The sequence below is a fragment of the Oncorhynchus masou genome, chromosome 12 (genome assembly GCF_036934945.1).
Source record: "Oncorhynchus masou masou isolate Uvic2021 chromosome 12, UVic_Omas_1.1, whole genome shotgun sequence".
Classification (NCBI taxonomy): domain Eukaryota; kingdom Metazoa; phylum Chordata; class Actinopteri; order Salmoniformes; family Salmonidae; genus Oncorhynchus; species Oncorhynchus masou.
The window spans coordinates 62,450,637-62,472,868 of record NC_088223.1 but is presented as its reverse complement, the minus strand read 5'-3'; the positions used below and the strand labels follow the sequence as shown (position 1 = coordinate 62,472,868).

Here is a 22,232-nt window from a genome sequence, read left to right as displayed (position 1 = left end):
AGACAGATACAGTAGGCAAACATTTAGTGAAGGGGTGCAGTTGTAGAAAGGGTGTGGCTTTGGTGAAGGTGTTTTAAAAAGAGGGTGTGTTTCCAACCTTTTGTTCAATGGGCGGATTCGATTATGCTGAACTGCGGTGCACCCGTCTATGGCCGATGACGTTTCCGGGCAAAAGCAGTGAGACAGGAGCGCCTTTCTCAAATGAACAGTAATCTGCGCAGCTCCATCATGTTTGTCAACAAGGCAGTATGGTGCATCATCCAGAAACATACAGCTCTTTTCCATAAAATATATGTTTGAATTGTCAAACTAATTTTAACTGGGAAGGCGGATAAATCGTTTTTATCAAAAGCAATCACTTTTACATCTGAAAATACAGAATCCTACTCGTTACTCCACGTGCTTAATTATGTCACGTTTGTTTTGGGCCAATTTCGCTGTGGGCTTTGAACGGGCTCACGAATTGCAATCAAGCTTCACCTGGTGTAAAACACGATAACGGGCACCCGGGCCAAATTAATCGAATCCCCTCAGTGACTGCACCTGCGCTCTACTGTAATTTCCCGGTCATTACCAAAAGTGCCGATTTCAATCATCACTGACGAACATTTCCGTCAAAGCACGAATATATTACTATTAACTTTAATCTGAATAATGTATCGAACATCCAAAGAAACCAAGTGAATCTCTCCCCGGGAAAATGCCGAGCGAGCAGACAAAAACGGCACCTGGGAACATTACAGAGAAAAAATCAACACATCAACAAGGGGTAAGCAAGGAAACAACCTGTTGTTAGTTAACATAAACTTTTTAAACATCGTTAAAAGGTCTAATTTCACCTCTTTGTGAATATTGGATTGTTTTGGAATTTATGGAAAACGAATGGAACCATCGTTATTTGTATTTGTAGTTCTATAAAGTAATCTAACCCGTATGTCCTCATTCCTCTGACATCCGTTGTAGTGGAAAGTGCAACACCCTACTAGCCTATAGGTCACCATTTTCTACCTCAGTAAAATGAGTTTTGTGCTGGATATTCGGTTTTCTCTACCTGATAGCTATTGAACCAAGCATACCATGACAATGAAGATGATGTATTCTGAATCAGGAGTGGATGGATAAAAATTCACAGCTCTTTTTGTTGTTGAAATGTGGGGCTTATAATCTTTAATATCTCTTACACAACACGTTCCATGATAATGAAAATGATATATTCTGAATTGGAACAGGATGGACAAAGATTCACAGCTATTTTGTTTAAATGACATTTTCTTTTTGGGGGGAGGCTTTCAATCTTTAATAACACTAACACAAAGCATGCCGTGACTATGAAAAGGATATATTCTGCAGCGGTGGAGGATCTACAAAAACTTACAGCTTTTGTTTTTAAACATTTTAATTTTAATCACCTGCCTCCTCCATCTCACCAACCTGCTATTTAACATTTTACTGCAGTGGGCTAAACCAGGGCCACACAGAGGGATTCTTAGTAGTCTCAAACAAATCTACTTTGAAACAAAAGTATACACCTCACACATGGTTATGTGCCTAAAAAAGTAGTTTAAATGTGTTCAATTTTGAGTTGCATTACAATATTACTTTTTATATACATCACTAAATATAATAAAACTGTTTGACATAGTAACACCAGACTTGTCAGTAAAAAAAAAACATTGAGAGGTTTATACCCAAGGTAGTTTTATACTGAATATTTGAACCAAGCATGCCATAACTATGAAGATGGTATATTCTGAATCAGGGAAGGATGGACAAAACCCACAGCTTTAAAAAATCTGTAATAGCTCTTACACAAAACGTGCCATGACTATGAAAATTATATATTTTGAATCGGGGGGAGTATGGATTAAAAATCCATGGCTTTTGGTTTTTGGAAATTCTGATTTTGTTTTTGGAGGGTAGGGGATTCAATCTTCAATAGCTCTTACACAAAGTGTGCCATGACAATGACAATTCTATATATAATTGTCATTGTCATGGTGCGTTCAGAATATACCATCTTCAGAGTGATGGCATGCTTGGTTCAAATATCCAATATAAAACTACCTTGGGTATAAACCTCTCAATGTTTATTTCAGAGACATAATCAAAGTTAAGACTATTAACATTTCAGTTGATACAGACTTATCATCAATCCATCACATTACTCTCATTTTATTGTTTGTTTTGCATAACCTATTGTAGCCCATTGTATAACAACTACCTGTAGGCTACTCTTTTTACTCCTTTTATGACTTACAATGTGTCATGATGATGATGATGATGAGGCAGGCGGATGGTAGTGGCCTAAATCAAATGAATGGCAGTTCTCAAAACTGAACTGCCATTTTCATCTGACCTCCATCCTCTTGGTGTCCTTAGTTCTTCTCTTTTCTGTCTGTTTAGCCGACTGGTCCACTGACAACACACACACATAAATAGAGGCAATAGTTCCTATTTTGTTGTGAGTTAAATTCTTTGCCTTGCAGGGAAGGAAGCAGAATGAGTGCTTGCATCAGTTGCACTGGATGGCACAACAGTGACACAGCTCTAGAGGTCACACGCAATGGTTTACAAAGACTGCATGACAATGTCATATTTCCTGATGTGTGAACCACACCCATATCTGTAAACCTGGACTCTATAGCTATGCCTACCATTGTCACTGACTGTGTTCACCTTAAACAATGTGCAGTCCCAGTGTCTCATACAAGTTAAAATAGAGGGGGATACCTTACTTGTGACATGGAATCCAACTTTTCAACATAAGGCATGACATCGTTATACGTTATTCTGATAGAGGATCTGTCTGACAGTTTTGAATGTGTTCTATCTGTTCTAGAGTCCAGCACAGCTGAATGGGTTTAATTTAGCTCATGATGTCACCAATCCCTCATCCCAGCCACAGTTTGAGTCCCGCCCCCCGTCCCCTGCACCCCCACCAGACCCACTTATTCTCCCAAGAGAGCAGTGGGGTGGGAAGTATGAGTTTCTACTCTCCTGTATCGGCTACTGTGTGGGACTGGGGAATGTGTGGAGGTTTCCCTACCTCTGCTACCGCAATGGAGGAGGTGAGTAACCCACAGCCAAGCTGGCTTCTAGCCCTCATACACTTCATACTGCCCCTCAGACTCTAAGTATGAATGAAGCTGTATTATTGTATTGAAATGGATGTGTATTGTGTTACCTTGGCCTTCCTGGTCTGCACTGTCCTTTCCTCTCTGTGGATTGTGCTGCAGAGTTAATCTGAGAGCGGAAACCAAAGCCACGCAAACACAGGCAGCCAGTGGTGCTAGAAAGCCAACACACACCTGTGCACAGAAAAACACACCTTAAGACAGTCTACTGAATGGTTCATTCAAAACTATAGTAAACAAACTTCAGCTCCCCATGTGAAGCTAGCACATGCTGAGACGTCAATAGTTGAGGGATAGAAAAACCCTTTGCTGGCTGGCAGCTTTCCAGATGTAGTAAGTGATTATATAGCCATAGTGCTATTTGTAGGACATACCCGTACATGCCATGTATCCGTGTAACTAGCAGCTCAGTGTTATAACAATCAAATTAATGAGGGATGTCGCCTCTTGTAATCATCCCATTTCCTGTTTGACTTGTGGCCTCCTCTGTCCCCAGGTGTGTTCCTCATCCCCTACTTCATCATGCTCTTCTTCACCGGTGTCCCCCTCTTTCTCATGGAGCTAAGTCTAGGCCAGTATGGAGCTGCTGGACCAATCACAGTGTGGAAGTGCTGCCCCCTCCTCAAAGGTAAACCTCCATGACCCCCATGCCTCCATTGTCCTCTCAATACTCCATAATTGTCCACCAACACTGATTAGCCTCAATCTTATGTTCGCCAACATCGAAAGCTCCCTCATCTGGACTACACACATCAATCTGCCTGTGTGTCTCTTTATAGGCATTGGCATTGGGATGCTTTGTGTGTCTATGCTTGTGTGCCTCTACTACAACGTGATCATAGCCTGGACCTTCTACTACCTGGGCAGCTCTTTCCAGAGCCCCCTGCCCTGGTCCTGTGATGCCCCATCCAATGCTTACCTCTGTGGGAACGCCACACTGAATAGCTCCTCTGGCAGAGCCCTCAGCCCCTCAGAGGTCTTCTGGAAGTAAGAGCTCTTCCACCATTGTAGAGTGTTTTTCGCTAAAAATTATTGAATGTCCTTTGCATGATTGAATTCAGATTAGGATTGGTTTATCGTGGGGGAATTAGCGTCATGCTGGCCCTCAACTGTATTGAAATATTGACGACCATGAAATGCCTGAAATGTTCTCCTTCAAAAAGTCTGTGCTGTGTGTACACTGTGCTGTATGTGTTCATGTCGTTAAGGAGATGAGCTGACTTTACTATATGATGTAACATCTATATCCTGTTAAAAATGTCTCTGTTTGCTGGGTCTATCCAACTAGTTTTGGCTAGAGGTCTGAATACTCTGTGTGTGTTTGCTCGGTGTGTTGTGTTCCAGTGAGCGTGTTCTGGGTGTGGTGAACAGTAAGGGCCTCCATGACCCTGGTCCTGTCAGGTGGCCCCTGGCGCTCTGCCTCCTGGCTGCCTGGGTCATCATCTTCTTCTGCATGCTCAAGGGCATCCGCAGCTCTGGCAAGGTGATATAACACACACGTCATCAGAATACACACACACCTTTAAACACAGACATACTCATGTTACGCAAACATGCCCTCAAAACAAACATCATTGGTGTTGCTATGTACTTAAGCGCTGGTACTTTGTAGGTGGTTTATGTGACTGCGACGTTCCCGTACTTCGTGCTGATCGTTTTGATCATCAGGGGTGCTACACTGGAGGGGTCACTTCAGGGTGTGGCCTTCTACCTCACCCCTGACTGGGGCCGGCTGGCCAGTGCACAGGTAAACTACATCCCCTAGTGGAGACAGGCTGGTAGAATCTCTAGAGTAAAGTCAAGTTAGTTTGTTTTTGTGTGTATTTGTCTACCTGTAATGATGAGTGTCAAGGCTCTTGGTGCTGGCCAACAAAGTAGACAGCATGTCTTAACTGTCACCGTTCACCTTGTAGGTGTGGAACGATGCTGCCTCACAGGTCTTCTACTCGTTGGGGATTGGTGTTGGGGGGCTGCTCTCCATGGCCTCCTACAATAAGTTTGACAACAATGTCATCAGGTCAGTTGTACTCTACTCTACTACTGTTCTCTCTGAGGCTACAGGCATGCTGGGAAATTGAGTATATCGAACATTGTGTTGCTTTCAGGGACTGTCTGGTCATCACCATAGGGAACTGCAGCACCAGCTTCTTTGCGGGCTTCGCCATATTCTCAATCCTGGGTCACATGGCCTGGAGGAAGGGAGTGCCTGTTGGCGAGGTGGCAGATACAGGTAGCTCTCAATGAGCCAGTCACTACACTTGTATTAACAAGCAATCAATCAAATGTATTTATAAAGCCGTTTTTACATCTGTCATAAAGTGCTATACAGAAACTCAGCCTAAAACAGCAAGCAATGCAGATGTAGAAGCACATTTCTGTTACGGTTATGACATGGTCATAACAATATACCCAGTTATTATCATGGCATTAAAAAGCTATTTTTATGGCAAAAATAAGCTCATTATTGATCTTGCTCCAGGTCCTGGTTTGGCGTTTGTGGCGTACCCAGAAGCCCTTGCTCTACTGCCAGGCTCGGTGTTCTGGTCCATCCTCTTCTTCCTCATGCTTTTCATGCTGGGGGTCGACACTCTGGTAAACCACAGCCTTGTTCTGCATTGAACCCTTATCTCTTTGAACTAACAAAACATATACATCTAACATCCCGCTCCCTGTCTTCTGGCCCTGTTTTCACTCTGTAGTTTGGTAACATGGAGGGCATCACCACGGCCGTGCTGGATGAGTTCCCACAGCTCAGAGCTAACATGAAGCAGAAGTCTCTGTTCCTGGGACTGCTGTGTTTCGGCTTCTATCTAATGGGACTGCTGTTGATCACTGATGTGAGTTTGTATTGAAGTATTTGTGTGTGTGTGTCTGTGTGTGTGTGTGTACTGATGTCTGTCTCTCCATAGGGAGGGATTTATTGGTTCACCCTCATCGACTCCTTCGCCACTAGCTTCGGCCTCATCATCATCACCCTCTTCATGTGCATTGGCATCTCCTTCTTCTATGGTACACATCACCATGCAACTCCAGCTCCATACCCTGCATGCTACATTCCACATACTAACTAAATATACTAACCACTATTCAGACATGCCACACACTTACTGTATGTCAATAGTGTCTTCAGATACTCTGACTAATCAGCATGCATGTGTGTCTGCATTCCGTAACATTCACAGGAGTGAACCAGTTTTGCCAGGACATCATTGACATGATCTGTCTCTGTCCTCCCTGGTGCAGCAAAGTGCTGCTCTACTTCAAAGCATGCTGGGTATTCTGCACCCCATTTCTCCTACTGGTGAGTCAGACCCTCTACCTTTACATTATGTCTCTGAAAAAGCATCCCTCTGTCTAAAATCCACCCTTTGTTGCACCCTGACAGTGGTGAATAATTTAAAGAGACTGACATTCTATCCCCTTTTCCCCCGGCTGTGTTCTCTATGGGTTTATTTTCAATCACCCCTCATGTATGCACAGTATGTCTGATATGTGTATTTGAATAAAAACGTATGTAGTAGCTGTTGAATAGAAACATAAATGAGTGAACTAATCAAGTGTCCTGAGCCAGAAAGAGAGAATGGATGATACCATAGAGGCTCTGCCTGGATTATCATACAGACGTCTGTTTAAGAGTCTGTGCATGCTCAGCCGCACTCTGCTGCGTCTGTCTGGGTGTTGGTCTATCTCTCCAAAGCTACTGTGAGTTTTTGATCACTGCTTTGATTCCATGGTTGCTGTTTAACTTTCTTAGTGTAGTTGCCTTTGTTTCACATGCCCCTCTGTTTCTGTGTTCCTGTGCATCCAGATCATTCTGACCTATATCTTCATTGAGATGTACAACACCCCGCTGCAGTATGGTGCCTATGTGTATCCTCGCTGGGGCAAGGCACTGGGCGTGTGCATGGGCGCCACCTGCTGTCTGCAGATCCCCATTTGGGCCATCGTGGCCATCAGCAAGGAGTCTGGGACACTGAAAAACGTCAGTACCGTCCGCCCCATTTTTCTCCTTGTCTGTCATTACACAAGCCATGTTATATGGCTATACGAATTGTCCTAAGGGGACAAATAAATCTGTATTGAAATTACTTGAATACTGAAGCCACACTAAGAACACATTAAACACGTGATAGGTTAAAGGCTGCCAGTGTGCAAATAATTTAAGGGTTACATCAGTTATGAAAATAAACAGTCACATGCCATTCAGTTTAAAAATCTCTTTATTAATCTTTCTCTCTCCATTCAGCGTTTTAAGAAATCCATTCGACCTCTAAATTCCTGGAGGGGGAACAACTTGAACAACAGTGGAGGAGGAGAGGAACGAGTAGAGCCAGAGAGAATGGAGGCACCGTTCACGGTAAACCTGACAGACAGAGACACTGTCAACCTTACCGAGGTGGATTTCACAGCTATAGCCTGGGAAAATGGGACAGAGGCATGACCCTTCCTCACTGGTGGAGGTGAAGAGTATATCATCACCTGCAGAACTTTGTATGAAGAGACAAAGTAAGGATGTCACTGTCCAGGCATCATACCCTGCCAGCCAGAAGGATACCATTTTGCCATTTGCTATACTGACACTTTAAAGATCATTTTTTAAACAAAGACTATTTAGAAAATGTATTGGATTGTCCTTCAGGACAATGTGAATTTGTGGTTTTATTTATGCTTTAAAAATACATTTTACATTGTCTATTTGCAATTTTGTTAGTGTGTATATAGCCTAAAGGCCATGGCTGCAGCATGCATACACAGAGACCATGGGTGTATTCACTAAGAACTTAACAGAATGAAACTGGGAGGGACCTCCCAGGAATTGCTCCAATAGAAACAAGTTTTTACTGCAAAACATTTGTCTACACTCTTATCCTGAGCGACTTACAGCCTTGCTCAAGGGCACATCAACAGATTTTACCTTGTCAGCTCAGGGATTCAAACCAGTGACCTTTCAGTTACTGACCCAATGCTATTAACTGTTTGGCTACATTTTTCATTTGAAATAAATTGTTTCTGTTGCCAAATGTTTTGGTCTAATGATTACACCCCATGTTTTTCTTCATGAGAGAACAAATGTAGCGGTGCAGGGCTGTTTCAGTGTCCGTTAACAAAGAGACGTGCTATAGGACGAGAATCACTGTGTGTGGTCTTCATCTCATCTCTATTTTGATCTGTAGCTCACCAGAGGACTAGCTGTGCAAAGAAATAAAACATATATAATTTTTATATTAGGCTACTGTACATCTGTTTTTGTCATGTTTTAGTGCTGGTGGTGGGTATACAGAGGGCAGTTCTTTATTGACTGTATAGCTAGGTGAAACTTTGACTACAGAGATTTATTTTATTTGAACCTTTATTTAACTAGGCAAGTCAGATAAGAACAAATTCTTATTTACAATGATGGCCTACCAAAAGGACTCTTGTGGGGAGGGGGCTGGGGTAAAACATTTAAAATATAGGACAAAACACACATCATGACGAGAGACAACACTACATAAAGAGCATGGCAGCAGCACATGTTTGGGGTCTCTTAAACATTATTTTTTTTGTGTAGTTTTTACTAAGACATTTATTTTGCCCCAACACAAGGCAGTTCGTCCATGGCACAATGTATAAATTGCTCTGGTGGTGGTGCATTTGGACCTACACACAGATGGCGCCAAAGACGAATGTCAGATTGGCGCGGAGATGACGTCTGGCGGATGTCACGTATGCGACATTTTCCCGCGGTTTCTTTCTTCTGAGAATCGAAGACCTGAATCCGTAGTAGGATTTCAGGAACCTGACAAGTAAAACCGGGGTTTGTACGGGACCAAATTGGGATATAAACGAAGTAAACTATTAAAAAGGCCATACAATAGAAAACAGATCCATTTAATAAATTAGCTTTAATAATCTGATAACCCACAAAGATGCCTCCCAAAAAACGCAACTCTGGAGCAGCACAGAACAAGGAAATGAAGCCCAGCATAAAAAACGCCTCCCCGGACAAGGAGAATCCAGATTTATCAATTGAAAAGTAAGCAGCCCGTCCATCCATCGTATTTAACAAGATAACTGTTGACATATAACCTACCCGGTTATGTTACTGACTACAATGTAACGTTATTTTCTTTCTGTAAAACGATCGTTTGTTAACTATTTGATAGCTAGCTAGCTAACGTAACGTTACCAACAACCCCCCCACGAAAACAAGTCAAGACGAACAGCTGGGAAAACATGCTAACTAGTTATCAATCAGCAGCTAGCTAGCTATTATTTGGGAAGATGTGACATGCCCATTGTCTTATTTGTTACTAGTTTACTTTTTAAGTTTAGTAACATCAAGCTGTTATTTTCCAGCTATTTAGCTATTTTAGGTGGCTAGATAGCTAGATTCTAAAACAAATTTGTTTCAGTAGCTAGCTACTAGCTAGCTAAGCATCTTGCCAAATGACTAACTTAGCTACTATAGCCATCTCACGACAGTCGTCACTTTCACTAATGGGAACACAACTTCCATAGAGCCCCTGATCACGGTTCATAAATATTATTTCCCACTTCAGAAATCGTGTTCAACGTTAGTAAGAATGGACACCGCAACATTTGGGTCTGAACTACAAGGCCTACCATTGAGTGTTAGAATGATGGTGTTAAAGCTAGAGTACGTAGTTGAAACCATAACAAAGGGAAATCTCTTGCCTCTGTTTTGGTAAAAAGATGAGGGATGCGCCAGAAAATATATCTGCTCTCATATTCATAAACATCTATGGATGCAAGGACTGAACATCCATGATATCAATAGTATAGTTTTAAGCATGTTTTGAGACAATATCGTTTGTTTACATTTACATTATTTATAAACATTGGAGTAAAACAAGCTTATATTTGGGGTTCTGATGGGGTGCAACAATTGAACTAAGCTCATGAGGCATTTATACGTTATATTATTTAAGAATCAATGGGTATATATCATTCATTTATAAGTAAAAAAAAAGTGGATATAGCAAGACAATGACAAAACACACTAATTCTACATCAACAACTACATGTACGTATTGCCCCTCTCACAAAACTTATTGCCCCCCTCATGACTGTCAAAAGTGATTTTGTTACTATTCTGAGTGCACCATGTCCAAACTAAGTATGGTTGATCTAAATGTGTCTGACTGTTTTTTCTTTTTTTGAATCATCAGGCACCAAGAGAAGGATGTGGACTTTATGACTCTGTGTCAGAGTCTCCAGGTGATAGATGCTGTGTGTGACCGTGCTTGGACAATATGGAAGGCAGTTCAGGCCTCAGTGGACAAAGTTCTTGTATGTATCCACCCATTGTCTCCAAGTTACTAGTAGACTATACAATGTGTTTTACCTACTGATACCCTTTCTGTCTGCTCTGATGATGGAAAGCTTATAGTGAATAAACAACTGAACCATAACTCTTTGTCTCTGAAATAAACTATATTCAAGGCTATTCACACAGACTGACGATGCATTGTTTTTCTTCTCTCTCTTTCGACACAGGACACTCAAAAAAGGCTATGGGCTGCTTGTCTGTTTGTGGCTGTTATAGACTTGGAAGTTGCAAGTTTTACCTTTACTCAAATCCTGAAGGCAGTGGATCTGAAGTAAGTACTAGATTCAGGCGTTCCAGTAGGGCCTTTGTCAGTACCAGTTCCCAGATCAGTTGATGTTTTCCCCTGGCAACACTCTTTTGAGTCGCTTACTCACTGGCCGGGTTGGGTTGATTTGATTACTTTCTAAATGTAATCCGTTACATTTACTAGTTACCTGTCCAAAATTGTAATCAGTAACAACTTGGGTTACTCAAACTCAGTAACAATCTGATTATTTTAAATTACTTTCAGATGGCTTTCCCCTTAAGAGGCATTAGAAGAAGACAAAAATGAATATTACCAATTGAACATCTATTGCAGGATAAATCAATATTAAAGTTTACATAGATGGCCATCATTGGATGTTCCATTTTAATTTCTGGGTTGGTTATGTAGGATTCTTCTAACCCATTTCTTTCTACAACAGATAATAATACAGTTAGGCTGTCTTTACATTATTACCCAACATCTGTCAGATTTACTGTCATTACAATTCATTTAATACCCCTTGATCTTCAATAATAGGACATGGAAATATAGATTAGCCAAACTGTTTTACCTGAGCATAACCCCAAAACTAAGGACTTGTTAGCGTGTTCTGTTCTTGATTTTGTTGTCATGAACAACTGATTGGACTCATTGCTTTGAGTTGGGAAAAAAAATGCTGATTTCGGAATGGTATGCTTTGAGCACTAGCGAAAAGTGCTATTTGCATGTGAAATATGTATGCCATACGCTGCATTTGCTATAGGTCTATTGATTATGTTTTTGTTGGTGATATTTAGATAATCAAAAGTTTGAGTTTGAGCATATGTCTGTTAGGCCTATGGACTTTTTTGTTGTTGCATGAATTAGATAATAAATAAAAGCCCCACTCATGGTCTTCTTAAATTAAGCCGGTTCTTGACAGTATTGAGAATAAAAAGAGAACTTCCTCAAACTTTTATTCTATTGGCTGGGATCCGCACTATGCAGGTGGTACAAGAGTGCATTTTCACTGGCTGTTCTGGTCGCAAAAACAAGGATTGATAGGCAGCTTAAACTTCTTCAATTCAACTGTTCTTGGGTTAAAATACACATACATTTGTGAACAGCCATCCATAACTACAATCTGTAAGGGGCAAATAGCTAAATGAGAGAACAGCAGTGTGATTCACATCAATGCACTTTGTAGCTATATCAATAATATAAATCTGTATTGCCTGACGGCTTCACTGCTGTTGTCATTACCTCAGAACTTTTATTCAAATTGGATAATCTTTCGATGCCGACAGCAGTTGCGCCATTGAAAGACAGCTTGAACTTTAGCCTACAATAGCCTATTCCTGCTCGTTTCCCACGAACCGTGGAGTTTGGTCGGGGAGTCGTTGATGCAGCCGCTCTTCTGTTTTTCTGCCTCTTTATGCAGTGTGCAAGCTGGATGGATATTGATGATGTAGGCTAAATTAAGTATATCAAGCGTTAATGAAATGTTATGCTGCTGTGGCAGTACTGTGGATCTTTAAACTAGCTAGCTAACTACAGGGACTTGCCTGGTGACCGCATCTCTCAAGCCATGCATCTTTGGATACCGGGAGACAGACTGGAAAACGGGTATAACCGGGCGTGCGAGCTCCGTACAGGACAGACCAACCAACGGTTGGGGGACGGCGAACTTGACGGCATCACAATGACTTGCAGGCAGTGGGTTACGACACCAACAACACATTTTCTTTTGGGGGGGATTGTAATACTACCCAAAAGGTAACTTTGGAGACTGGAAGGGCAAAAGGGCATGTGCTCTGCTCCAGTAGAGCCCTATCTGTGCATGTGCCTGCCTCTGTTATAATGAGGAATGCATATATCAGCCGAAGTCTCTGTTGAAAGTTCAGGCCTTAACGCAAACATAACTGGTGTTCGGCCAAGTGAACACATTCCAATTCTTGTTTACAATTCGATGCAGTTCTATCAGTTTCGTGTGTCCTCTTGTGTGCAGCGTGAAGCAGTTCCTGGGCCTGCTGAAGAAGATGGATGTGAACCTGGACACCATCAGCACCAAGGTGAACTCCGCAGTGACACGGCTGGAGAAGAAGTATGACGTGTCACGGGCACTCTACCAGAGGTTTGAGAAGTGCGTGGGAATATCGTAACGTCATGTTGCCTAATGCCTAGTTTTGATATCTAACTGTGCTGTACCTCTAGATGGCAGTGTAGTTTCTCTGGACCCTTTTGTCAGCTTTTATTGTTATCCAACTTAAGATTTTCACAAAAATGCAAACTTCAGAGTACACAACCTGAACTTGAGCTGTTTAGTAATGTAATTATGTTCCCAAAACGGTTTTGAAATGCAGTATTTATCACCACTTATCTTGCTTCAGGACATGCAGCAAAATCTATGCAGAAGACTCAGAAGCAAAGTAAGTGAATAAAAAGTACAGGAATAACACTAATTTGAATGATAATCCCTGCCACAATGCTGATCATTGCTATCTTTTAAACCGTGTCTTCACTCAGTCCCGGTTATCCAACAGTAAATGAGGGTCAATGTTGATAATGGGGAGTTTGCTCCCAACATGTTGTGTAATGTCAATAATGCTCTCTGTTCCAGGGGGAAAGAAATACTGCGGAGCTGCTGGACAATGTTCCTTTTGGCTAAGGGTGGGTCAGCACTTGTCGATCACTAACGTTGTAAATGTTTTTTTTCCAAGGCGAATAACAACATACACGTTTGTAGATGTAGGGCTCTGAGATGGTTTCCATCTTCCATTCGTTATGTTTTCCCTCTCCATGTCTACTCAAGAGTTCTGGCGAGATAAACAGCAGGTTTCTGGCTATCGGTCTGTTTCTCCCATGACGCTGTTACGACTGGCCGGTATTATGATACTGCTCCTGATGTGCGTTGTGTCTGCTGTCTGCAGGAAGGGCTCTGCAGATGGAGGATGACCTGGTCATATCCTTCCATCTGATGGTGTGTGTTCTGGAGTTCTTCATCAGGCGTTGCCCGACCAGCCTTCTGCAACCACTTTACCGTAAGACAGACTCCTTTCCCTCTACTACTGCAAGCCTCAGGCCCTGGGATAGACATGCTCTTCCATTTGCATTGGTCAACTGCCCCTATGAATATATTATCACTCTCATTACTCAACTAAAAACGGGGAAGTTACCTTTTTAACATAACACATACGTTCAGTGTGTTCAATTACCACAGGTCTGATACGTTCTGTAGATGAATGGTTATAAAATCAAACCTTTTAACCCCTGCCCTCAGAATCGGTCATCAGCACAGCCCAAAGCCCCCCAACAAGAACCTCCCGTCGCAATCAGAGCAAAGCCAAACCCCGTCAAGCCCCGCCAGAGGTGGATGTGCAGCTCCTGGAGACCCTCTGCAAAGAGAACGACTGCAGCGTGGAAGAGGTTCACACAACGTTTTCACTCCTTTACACTCATGGCTTGTCAAGCTTGTTGTAGCTTTAGATCCCAGTCCCCCAGTCGTCAAAATTCACTACCCCTTTAGTGTTCTAAATAAAAAATAATTGGTAGCACTGGTGCTCCCAACTTAAAATATTTTTTACATTGCTTGAGATACAACTTATATTGGGCCTCAATGAATTCTAACTACTTTTTAAAGCACATGTTGTGCCCAAGACACTAATATGTAACATCAAATACACTTTTTTTTCTTTAAATAAAAGCGAAAATATTGATCGAAATGACAGTCACTTGTGGAATATTAGGTTTCTAAATTGTGTAAAAACACTATTTTCCTATTGAGGTGCATGTTGAAAATTGTGCACAGTCTCTTTAAAAACATCAAATTTGTGATGACGACATGCAAGCGATCTGTCATTTATTTATTGCTATGATCATTGATCTCCTGAAGAAGAAGCTATACCTTTCGGTGTCCCCAAATAATATTTGGATATACTGGTAAAGTTGTTAGCTAGCTAGCCAATGAGGTAACATTGAAAAGAGTGTAAACTAATTGTAATGCGGGGTTTTAGAACTGCCCGTGACACGGTTTATGAAAGTAAAATTGTCCCGGCGATCTGCTATAGGAAGATACAGTTGTTGGTACTATGGGTCAGATCATATGAACTTGTCGGGCTAGAAGCAAGCCGTTTTTGCTGTAGTAATTGCACAACTATGACGCTAACGAATCTGCACTCGCTTGTTTCTCTGGCAGATTGCTATCACATTGCTCCCAAAATAAAACTCCTGGTCACACAGCAAAATATATGGTATTGGTCCAACTTTAGAGCCCTGCCTTGTATCGTTTTTACATTGTTGCATTTTACATGTGTGTGACTGTCCTTGTCTAAGTGTATCAATATTTTGTGACTTGGCATGTTCTTTTTTTTGTGGACCCCAGGAAGAATAGCTGCTGCATCTGTAAAAGTTAATGGGGATCCAAATAAACAAACACCCAATCCACTTAAGGACAAAATTCAAATAAACGTTTATTAGTCTCATACACAGTTTAGCAGATGTTATAGTTGGTGCAGCGAAATGCTTGTTACTAACAGTGCAGTCGAACAAGAAAATAATAATCAAAAATAGAAACACGAAATCACGAATGTCAGGGTGAATTTAGTTAACCCAAACAAAACTGTATCAGTAATCCAAATGTTATCCATGCTTATATACAGCAGAAATGTATACGAAGAATGATATGTACAGTAGTAGATGTATTAGAATGAGCTATGTGAAGAATGCAGTGCTTTCGGAATGTATTCAGACCTCTTCACTTTTTATACATTTTGTTACGTTAGACTTATTCTAAAATTAGGAAAAAATATTTATTCCAATCTACAGACAATGCCCCATAATGACAAAGCAAAAACAGCTTTTTAGAAATCTTGTAAATTAATAACAAAACTGAAATACCTTATTTACATGAGTATTCCATGTTTCCATTGCTCATCCTTGAGATGTGCACCTGGCAACCTTGGTTAGCACGCACTGCGCCCAGCCCGCCACAGGAGTCGCTGGTGCACGATGAGACAAGGATATCCCTACCAGCCAAACCCTCCCTAACCCGGACGACGCTAGGCCATTTGTGCGTCGCCCCACAGACCTCCCGGTCGCGGCCGGTTACGACAGAACCTGGGCGCGAACCCAGAGTCTCTGGTTGCACAGCTGGTGCTGCAGTACAGCGCCCTTAACCACTGCGCCAACCGGGAGGCTTGTTTCTACAACTTGATTGGAGTCCGCCTGTGGTAAATGCAATTGATTGGACATGGTTTGGAAAGGCACACACAGGTCTATATAAGGTCCCACAGTTGACAATGGATGTCAGATCAAAAACCAAGCCGCGAGGTCGACGGAGTTGTCGATAGAGCTCCGAGACAAGATTGTGTCGAGGCACAGGTCTTGGGAAGGATACCAAAATATTTCTGCAGCATTGAATTTCCTGAAGAACACAGTGGCCTCCTCCGTTCTTAAATTGAAGAAGATTTGAACCCCCAAGACTATTCACGGAGCTGGCCATCCGGCCAAACTGAGCAATCGGGAGAGAAGGGTCTTGGTAAGGGAGGTGACCAAGAACCCCGATGGTCACTCTGACAGAGTTCCTTTGTGGAGATAGTTGTCTTTCTGGAAGGTTATCCCATTACTGCAGCACTCCACCAATCAGGCCTTTATGGTAGTGGCCAGGCGGAAACCACTCCTCAATAAAAGGCATATGACAGCCCACTTGAAAAGTGGACTCTCAGACCATGAGGAACACGATTCTCTGGTCTGATGAAAACAAGATTGAACTCTTTGCCTTGAATGCCATGTGTCACGTCTAGATGAAACTTACCACCATCCCTACGGTGAAGCATGGTGGTGACAGCATCATGATGTGGGGATGTTCTTAAGCATCAGGGACTGGGAGACTAGTCAGGATCGAGGGAAAGATGAATGGAGCAAAGAACAGAGATCCTTGACGAAAACCTGCTTCCGAGTGCTCAGGACCTCAGACTGTGGTGAAGGTTCATCTCCCAACAGGACAACGACCCTAAGCACACAGCCAAGACAACGCAGGAATGGCTTCGGGACAAGTCTCTGAATGTCCTTGAGTGGCCCAACCGGAGCCCGGACTTGAACCCTATTGATCATCCCTGGAGTGACCTGAAAATAGCTGTGCAGTGACGCTCCCCATCCTCCCTGACAACGCTTGAGAGGATCTGCAGAGAAGAATGGGAGAAACTCGCCAAATACAGGTGTGCCAAGCTTATAGTGTCATACCCAAGAAGACTCGAGGCTGTCATCTCTGCCACAGGTGCTTCAACAAAGTACTGTGTAAAGGGTCTGAATACTTATGTAAATGTGATATTTCTTATTTTTTTATATATATATTTGGGAACATTGTCTTTATGGTGTATTGTGTGTTGAGAAGGGTGGAAAAAACAATTTAATCAATTTTAGAATAAGGCTGTAACTTAACAAAATGTAGAGAAAGTGAAAGGGTCTGAATACTTTCTGTACACAGTGTATAAAATGGCTTAATGTTTGTGGTTCAGCCTGTTCATTTACATGGCTGTGTTTGTTTGGGTGTCATCTCATTGGTTTCATTGGTTGTCTGTTGTACTTGTGTTCAAGGTGAAGAGCGTGTACCAGACCAGTTTCTCTGCCTTCCTGGACTCCATGAGCCTCTCTGGGACTCGGGACCTTCCTCAGGTAGGAACCACACACTACATTAAATGCTGGAGCTTATTGCTATGACCCAGGTTATATAGAAAATAAGTCCACTAACAATGGTGTCTGTTCAGTAATCAGTGGCAAGTTGCTCGTAGTAATATCTCTAGCAGCCCCACCATATTTCATAACTATATGACAGCCATCGGAAAACAGATCAGTGTTTTTCAGGCAGTGTGCGTGTCTGAAAGCTGTTCTGTCAGGATGTGTTTGTACTGCAATGTTTGGCAGCTGGATTTTCATTAGATGTGGTATCTCAGGACAGTATATTACAGGGGCAGGTATGGAGACAAAATAGGTTTTAATATTGACTTTGAATTGACAACGATTTGTTTTAATTCAGGACTATTTCCCCACTAGACAGGAAACCGTCACAAGGATTGACAATGGCGGCGGTTTAATGTGCTATTTATCCGATCTCTGCCAGGACAGTAGCTACATTTGACGTGTGATGTTGGTTTGTCGTAACGACTCGATAACGAATGGTCTCCAGTCATGGGTATTATGATTCATGGTGGCAGTCTGCCTAAATCGTCATGGTAGAGGTCTCTTCCACCCCCCCAACACAAAGCCACACCTTTATACTAAACTGCTGCAGTTTCTGTGTGTGAAATGTACCTGGAATACCCATGATGTTAATGAATTCCTGTCAGAGCCTGTCTTGACCTCCTGTTGACGTTTCAGGCGGCTGACCTCAGCAAGCAGTATGAGGAACTCTACTTCAAGAGTAGAGACTTCGACAGTAGGCTGTTCTTGGATAATGACGAGACCCTTCTCACTCCCAAAGTAGAACCGTAAGTAGAACCACAAGTAAGGATGTTTACATAATTTTTGAAGTATTTTCTCTGACAAAGAAAGTCTTGCTATACTTTATAGTGTATAATGTCCCCTCACCTCTCAGAATGCCAGTGGAAAGGACACCAAGGAAGAACCTGCCAGAAGATGTTGTTCTCATCCCCCCACAGACGCCTGTCAGGTGAGCCCGAACTGACCTCCACTGGCTAGAACAGCGTGTTCACCTGGACCAACAGATACTTACTCCGATGATGTTTGAGAGTCCTGTCCACTGGGGTGTACTTGCACATCAACCGCTTCACACTACAGAACAAGGAGCTCCTGCCCTAAGGGTTGTTCTGGCTCAAACGAGGCTTACCTACCTATGATGTTTGATAGGTAGTTTTGCCTTCTCAAAGTCATGTGTATTAAGCAGAAACTATTGATAGAAAAACCCTGGCGATATGAAATGGGTTCTTAATTACTTCCACCTCTTCTCTTTATAAATGGGATTACCTGTATGGGTGTGCGTTGAGTCTGTAAATCTATATGTATCAGTTCACGTGACCCTGAATACCACAAGGAGAGATCTGCTTTGATGTTTTGACGTGGCTCTCGCGTGTTTTCATTTGTGCGGCAGGTAGCCTAGTGGTTAGATCGTTGTAACTGAAAGGATGCCAGTTCGAATCCCTGAGCCGACAAGGTGAAAAACACAACACCGCTGTCAATCACTCTGAAGGGTCAGGGGTTGAAAATCACACACACGACTCAGTTCATGGCTTCGGATTTTAGTCCTGTGTAGATATTTCACACTCCTGCTAAAATTAGTGTTAAATCTTGTGTCCCTAGAAAGGTATACAAGTCACATGTTGGCCACGTTGCAAAATAAATGTACAAGTTAATAATTTCATCCAAACTTCTCGCACACGTCAACGAGCGTCTGCGTAGCCAGACTCTAAAATAGAACTGGTTGGTGATTGGAAAATGAACTGAGGTCCACACTCCAGTCCAGTTGGTGATGGTAATGCACCTTCAAGTTGGTTGCCAACCGCCATATAAAGTCCACAGAAGAAGACTGATGGAGGCGAGATTACTAGAAACTAACTACGTTTCCCCTTTTATCTGTGGATTCATTGTCGAAGTAGAGGACTCAAAATGGGTCATAATTCTACAACGATCTTAATAACACAATATTTACATTCCAGGACAACTTAGCTAGCAATATAGTTGGTTCAGAGTTTGTTTTTATATTTCAACCAGTGTCCTGATTGCGTCTGGATCGACAAAATTAACATGCGCATGTGGATGCATGCGTGTGCCCATTCCAATCAGCATGTCAGTTGATTAAACCGTTTCTGTCCTAACATTATGTTAATCATGTGTGTTTCACCCCATGTCTTTGCAGAGCTGCCATGAACTCCATCGCACAGTTGAGGGTTGATCTCATCACCTCTGGCGACCAGCCCTCTTCCAACCTGGCAGTGTATTTCAAGGTATTTTTCACCACGCCTGTGTTTAAAGGTTAACTGCACCTGCCTTACCATTGAATCATATAGCTCAAGTCATTTTGGGGGCATGTTCCTGCCCTTTTAACACTCTCCTCCTTCCCATCTTGTGACAGAACTGCACAGTGGACCCAACAGACGAGGTGTTGCAGCGTGTGGAGAGTCTGGGTCTGCTGTTCAGCCAGAGGTTTGGTCAGGCTGTGGGACCACGCTGTGTGGGGCTGGGCAAACAGGTACCACCTGGCTTAAATACAGCACACTATACAGAGGAATTGCACTACTTGAGACAAGGGGGGGTGGTATAAACTGTTCATACAGAGGGGTTTTTCCACTTTTAGACCTGACAGAAGTACTTATCATGCCACCTTGTGAAACTGGTGTATAATGTTTGGTTGATACACCACACCCCATTATACAGTGCAGGCAGATCTCACTATAGGACACTGTAGTCTTAAACTCACCCCATGATACAGTGCAGGCAGACAACACACTCACACTAGTCCTAAACTCACCCCATGATACAGTGCAGGCAGATCACACTATAGGGCACTGTAGTCCTAAACTCACCCCATGATACAGTGCAGGCAGACAACACTATATGATCACATGATGTGTAGTCCTAAACTCACCCCATGATACAGTGCAGGCAGACAACACTACTGTGTAGTTGACAGTGCAGGCACTGTAGTCAGACAACACTTATGATAACTCACCCCATGATACAGTGCAGGCAGACAACACTATATGATACTGTGTAGTTGTAAACTCACCCCATGATACAGTGCAGGCAGACAACACTATATGATACTGTGATACTTGTAGTTGTAAACTCACCCCATGATACAGTGCAGGCAGACAACACTATATGATACTGTGTAGTCTTAAACTCACCCCATGATACAGTGCAGGCAGACAACACTATATGATACTGTGTAGTTGTAAACTCACCCCATGATACAGTGCAGGCAGACAACACTATATGATACTGTGTAGTCTTAAACTCACCCCATGATACAGTGCAGGCAGACAACACTATTATGATACTAAACTCACCCCATGATACAGTGCAGGCAGACAACACTATATGATACTGTGTAGTTGTAAACTCACCCCATGATACAGTGCAGGCAGACAACACTATATGATACTGTGTAGTTGTAAACTCACCCCATGATACAGTGCAGGCAGACAACACTATATGATACTGTGTAGTTGTAAACTCACCCCATGATACAGTGCAGGCAGACAACACTATATGATACTGTGTAGTCTTAAACTCACCCCATGATACAGTGCAGGCAGACAACACTATATGATACTGTGTAGTTGTAAACTCACCCCATGATACAGTGCAGGCAGACAACACTATATGATACTGTGTATGATACTGTGGTCTTAAACTCCATGATACAGTGCAGGCAGACAACACTATATGATACTGTGTAGTCTTAAACTCACCCCATGATACAGTGCAGGCAGACAACACTATATGATACTGTGTAGTCTTAAACTCACCCCATGATACAGTGCAGGCAGACAACACTATTATGATATGATACTGTGTAGTACTTAAACTCACCCCATGATACAGTGCAGGCAGACAACACTATATGATACTGTGTAGACAACACTATATGATACTGTGTAAACTCACCCCATGATACAGTGCAGGCAGACAACACTATATGATACTGTGTAGTCTTAAACTCACCCCATACATACAGTGCAGGCAGACAACACTATATGATACTGTGTAGTCTTAAACTCACCCCATGATACAGTGCAGGCAGACAACACTATATGATACTGTGTAGTCTTAAACTCACCCCATGATACAGTGCAGGCAGACAACACTATATGATACTGTGTAGTCTTAAACTCACCCCATGATACAGTGCAGGCAGACAACACTATATGATACTGTGTAGTCTTAAACTCATTCATGTCTTTTCCTTCTTTTCATCAGAGGTTCACCCTTGGCATCCGGTTGTATTACAGAGTCATGGAGTCCATGCTGAAATCGGTAAATGACCTGGTCTTATTCCTATTTCGGTTCCACCTCTATATTTTCTGAAATGTTTGACGTATTCTGAAAAATCTATTTTCCCCAAATAGGAAGAAAAAAGGCTGTCGGTGCAGAATTTCAGGTATTCAGGAGAACAAAATGTGCTCATCTCACCAGAATTAAAAGGATTTGCTCTTTAATTGCCCTCAACAAGCAAACATTTGAATAATATAGCTGCAGAATTTATACCGCAGTGTACTGCCCATTTCCCTGACCTAAATCATGTGATTTCCATTCCAGTAAACTACTCAATGACTCCACATTCCACACCTCGCTCCTGGCCTGCGCTTTGGAGGTCGTCATGGCAACCTATGGTGGTGAGTTTCTTCAGAAGCCACATTCACTCACTGCTAATGGATGCAGTCGTATAGATTATTCTACCGCCCTTTAGTTTCCATATACTCACTTCTCATAGGACACTAATAGTATTTAATAGAATTAGCAACATGCATATATGTTACAATGCAGTCTGTCATTAGTTGTAACTACTTCCCTTTTAATAACA

The 22,232-nt window shown here is 42.3% G+C and overlaps 2 protein-coding genes across 2 annotated transcripts in view; both read left to right on the top strand.

Moving 5' to 3' along the window:
- Positions 1-477: 477 nt before the first annotated feature.
- Positions 478-8,372, top strand: slc6a7 (solute carrier family 6 member 7). The gene is made up of 14 exons (XM_064981574.1): positions 478-769; positions 2,840-3,068; positions 3,631-3,762; positions 3,914-4,121; positions 4,479-4,617; positions 4,747-4,881; positions 5,048-5,151; positions 5,240-5,364; positions 5,614-5,726; positions 5,834-5,971; positions 6,044-6,143; positions 6,317-6,435; positions 6,943-7,116; positions 7,381-8,372. Exons 1-14 carry the CDS (start codon positions 701-703, stop codon positions 7,573-7,575), a joined length of 1,980 nt encoding a protein of 659 aa, XP_064837646.1. The 5' UTR covers positions 478-700; the 3' UTR covers positions 7,576-8,372.
- A 494-nt stretch (positions 8,373-8,866) lies between these two features.
- Positions 8,867-22,232, top strand: part of rb1 (retinoblastoma 1) — a 42,968-nt gene continuing 29,602 nt past the window's right edge. Inside the window, exons 1-16 of the mRNA XM_064981572.1 lie at positions 8,867-9,150; positions 10,307-10,427; positions 10,635-10,738; positions 12,702-12,836; positions 13,084-13,122; positions 13,314-13,363; positions 13,624-13,734; positions 13,974-14,119; positions 17,288-17,365; positions 18,068-18,177; positions 18,285-18,359; positions 19,563-19,650; positions 19,779-19,895; positions 21,629-21,685; positions 21,778-21,809; positions 21,968-22,044. Of these exons, the coding sequence (XP_064837644.1) occupies positions 9,044-9,150; positions 10,307-10,427; positions 10,635-10,738; positions 12,702-12,836; positions 13,084-13,122; positions 13,314-13,363; positions 13,624-13,734; positions 13,974-14,119; positions 17,288-17,365; positions 18,068-18,177; positions 18,285-18,359; positions 19,563-19,650; positions 19,779-19,895; positions 21,629-21,685; positions 21,778-21,809; positions 21,968-22,044 (1,447 nt within the window). The 5' untranslated portion in view covers positions 8,867-9,043. The remainder of the gene's footprint in view (positions 9,151-10,306; positions 10,428-10,634; positions 10,739-12,701; positions 12,837-13,083; positions 13,123-13,313; positions 13,364-13,623; positions 13,735-13,973; positions 14,120-17,287; positions 17,366-18,067; positions 18,178-18,284; positions 18,360-19,562; positions 19,651-19,778; positions 19,896-21,628; positions 21,686-21,777; positions 21,810-21,967; positions 22,045-22,232) is intronic.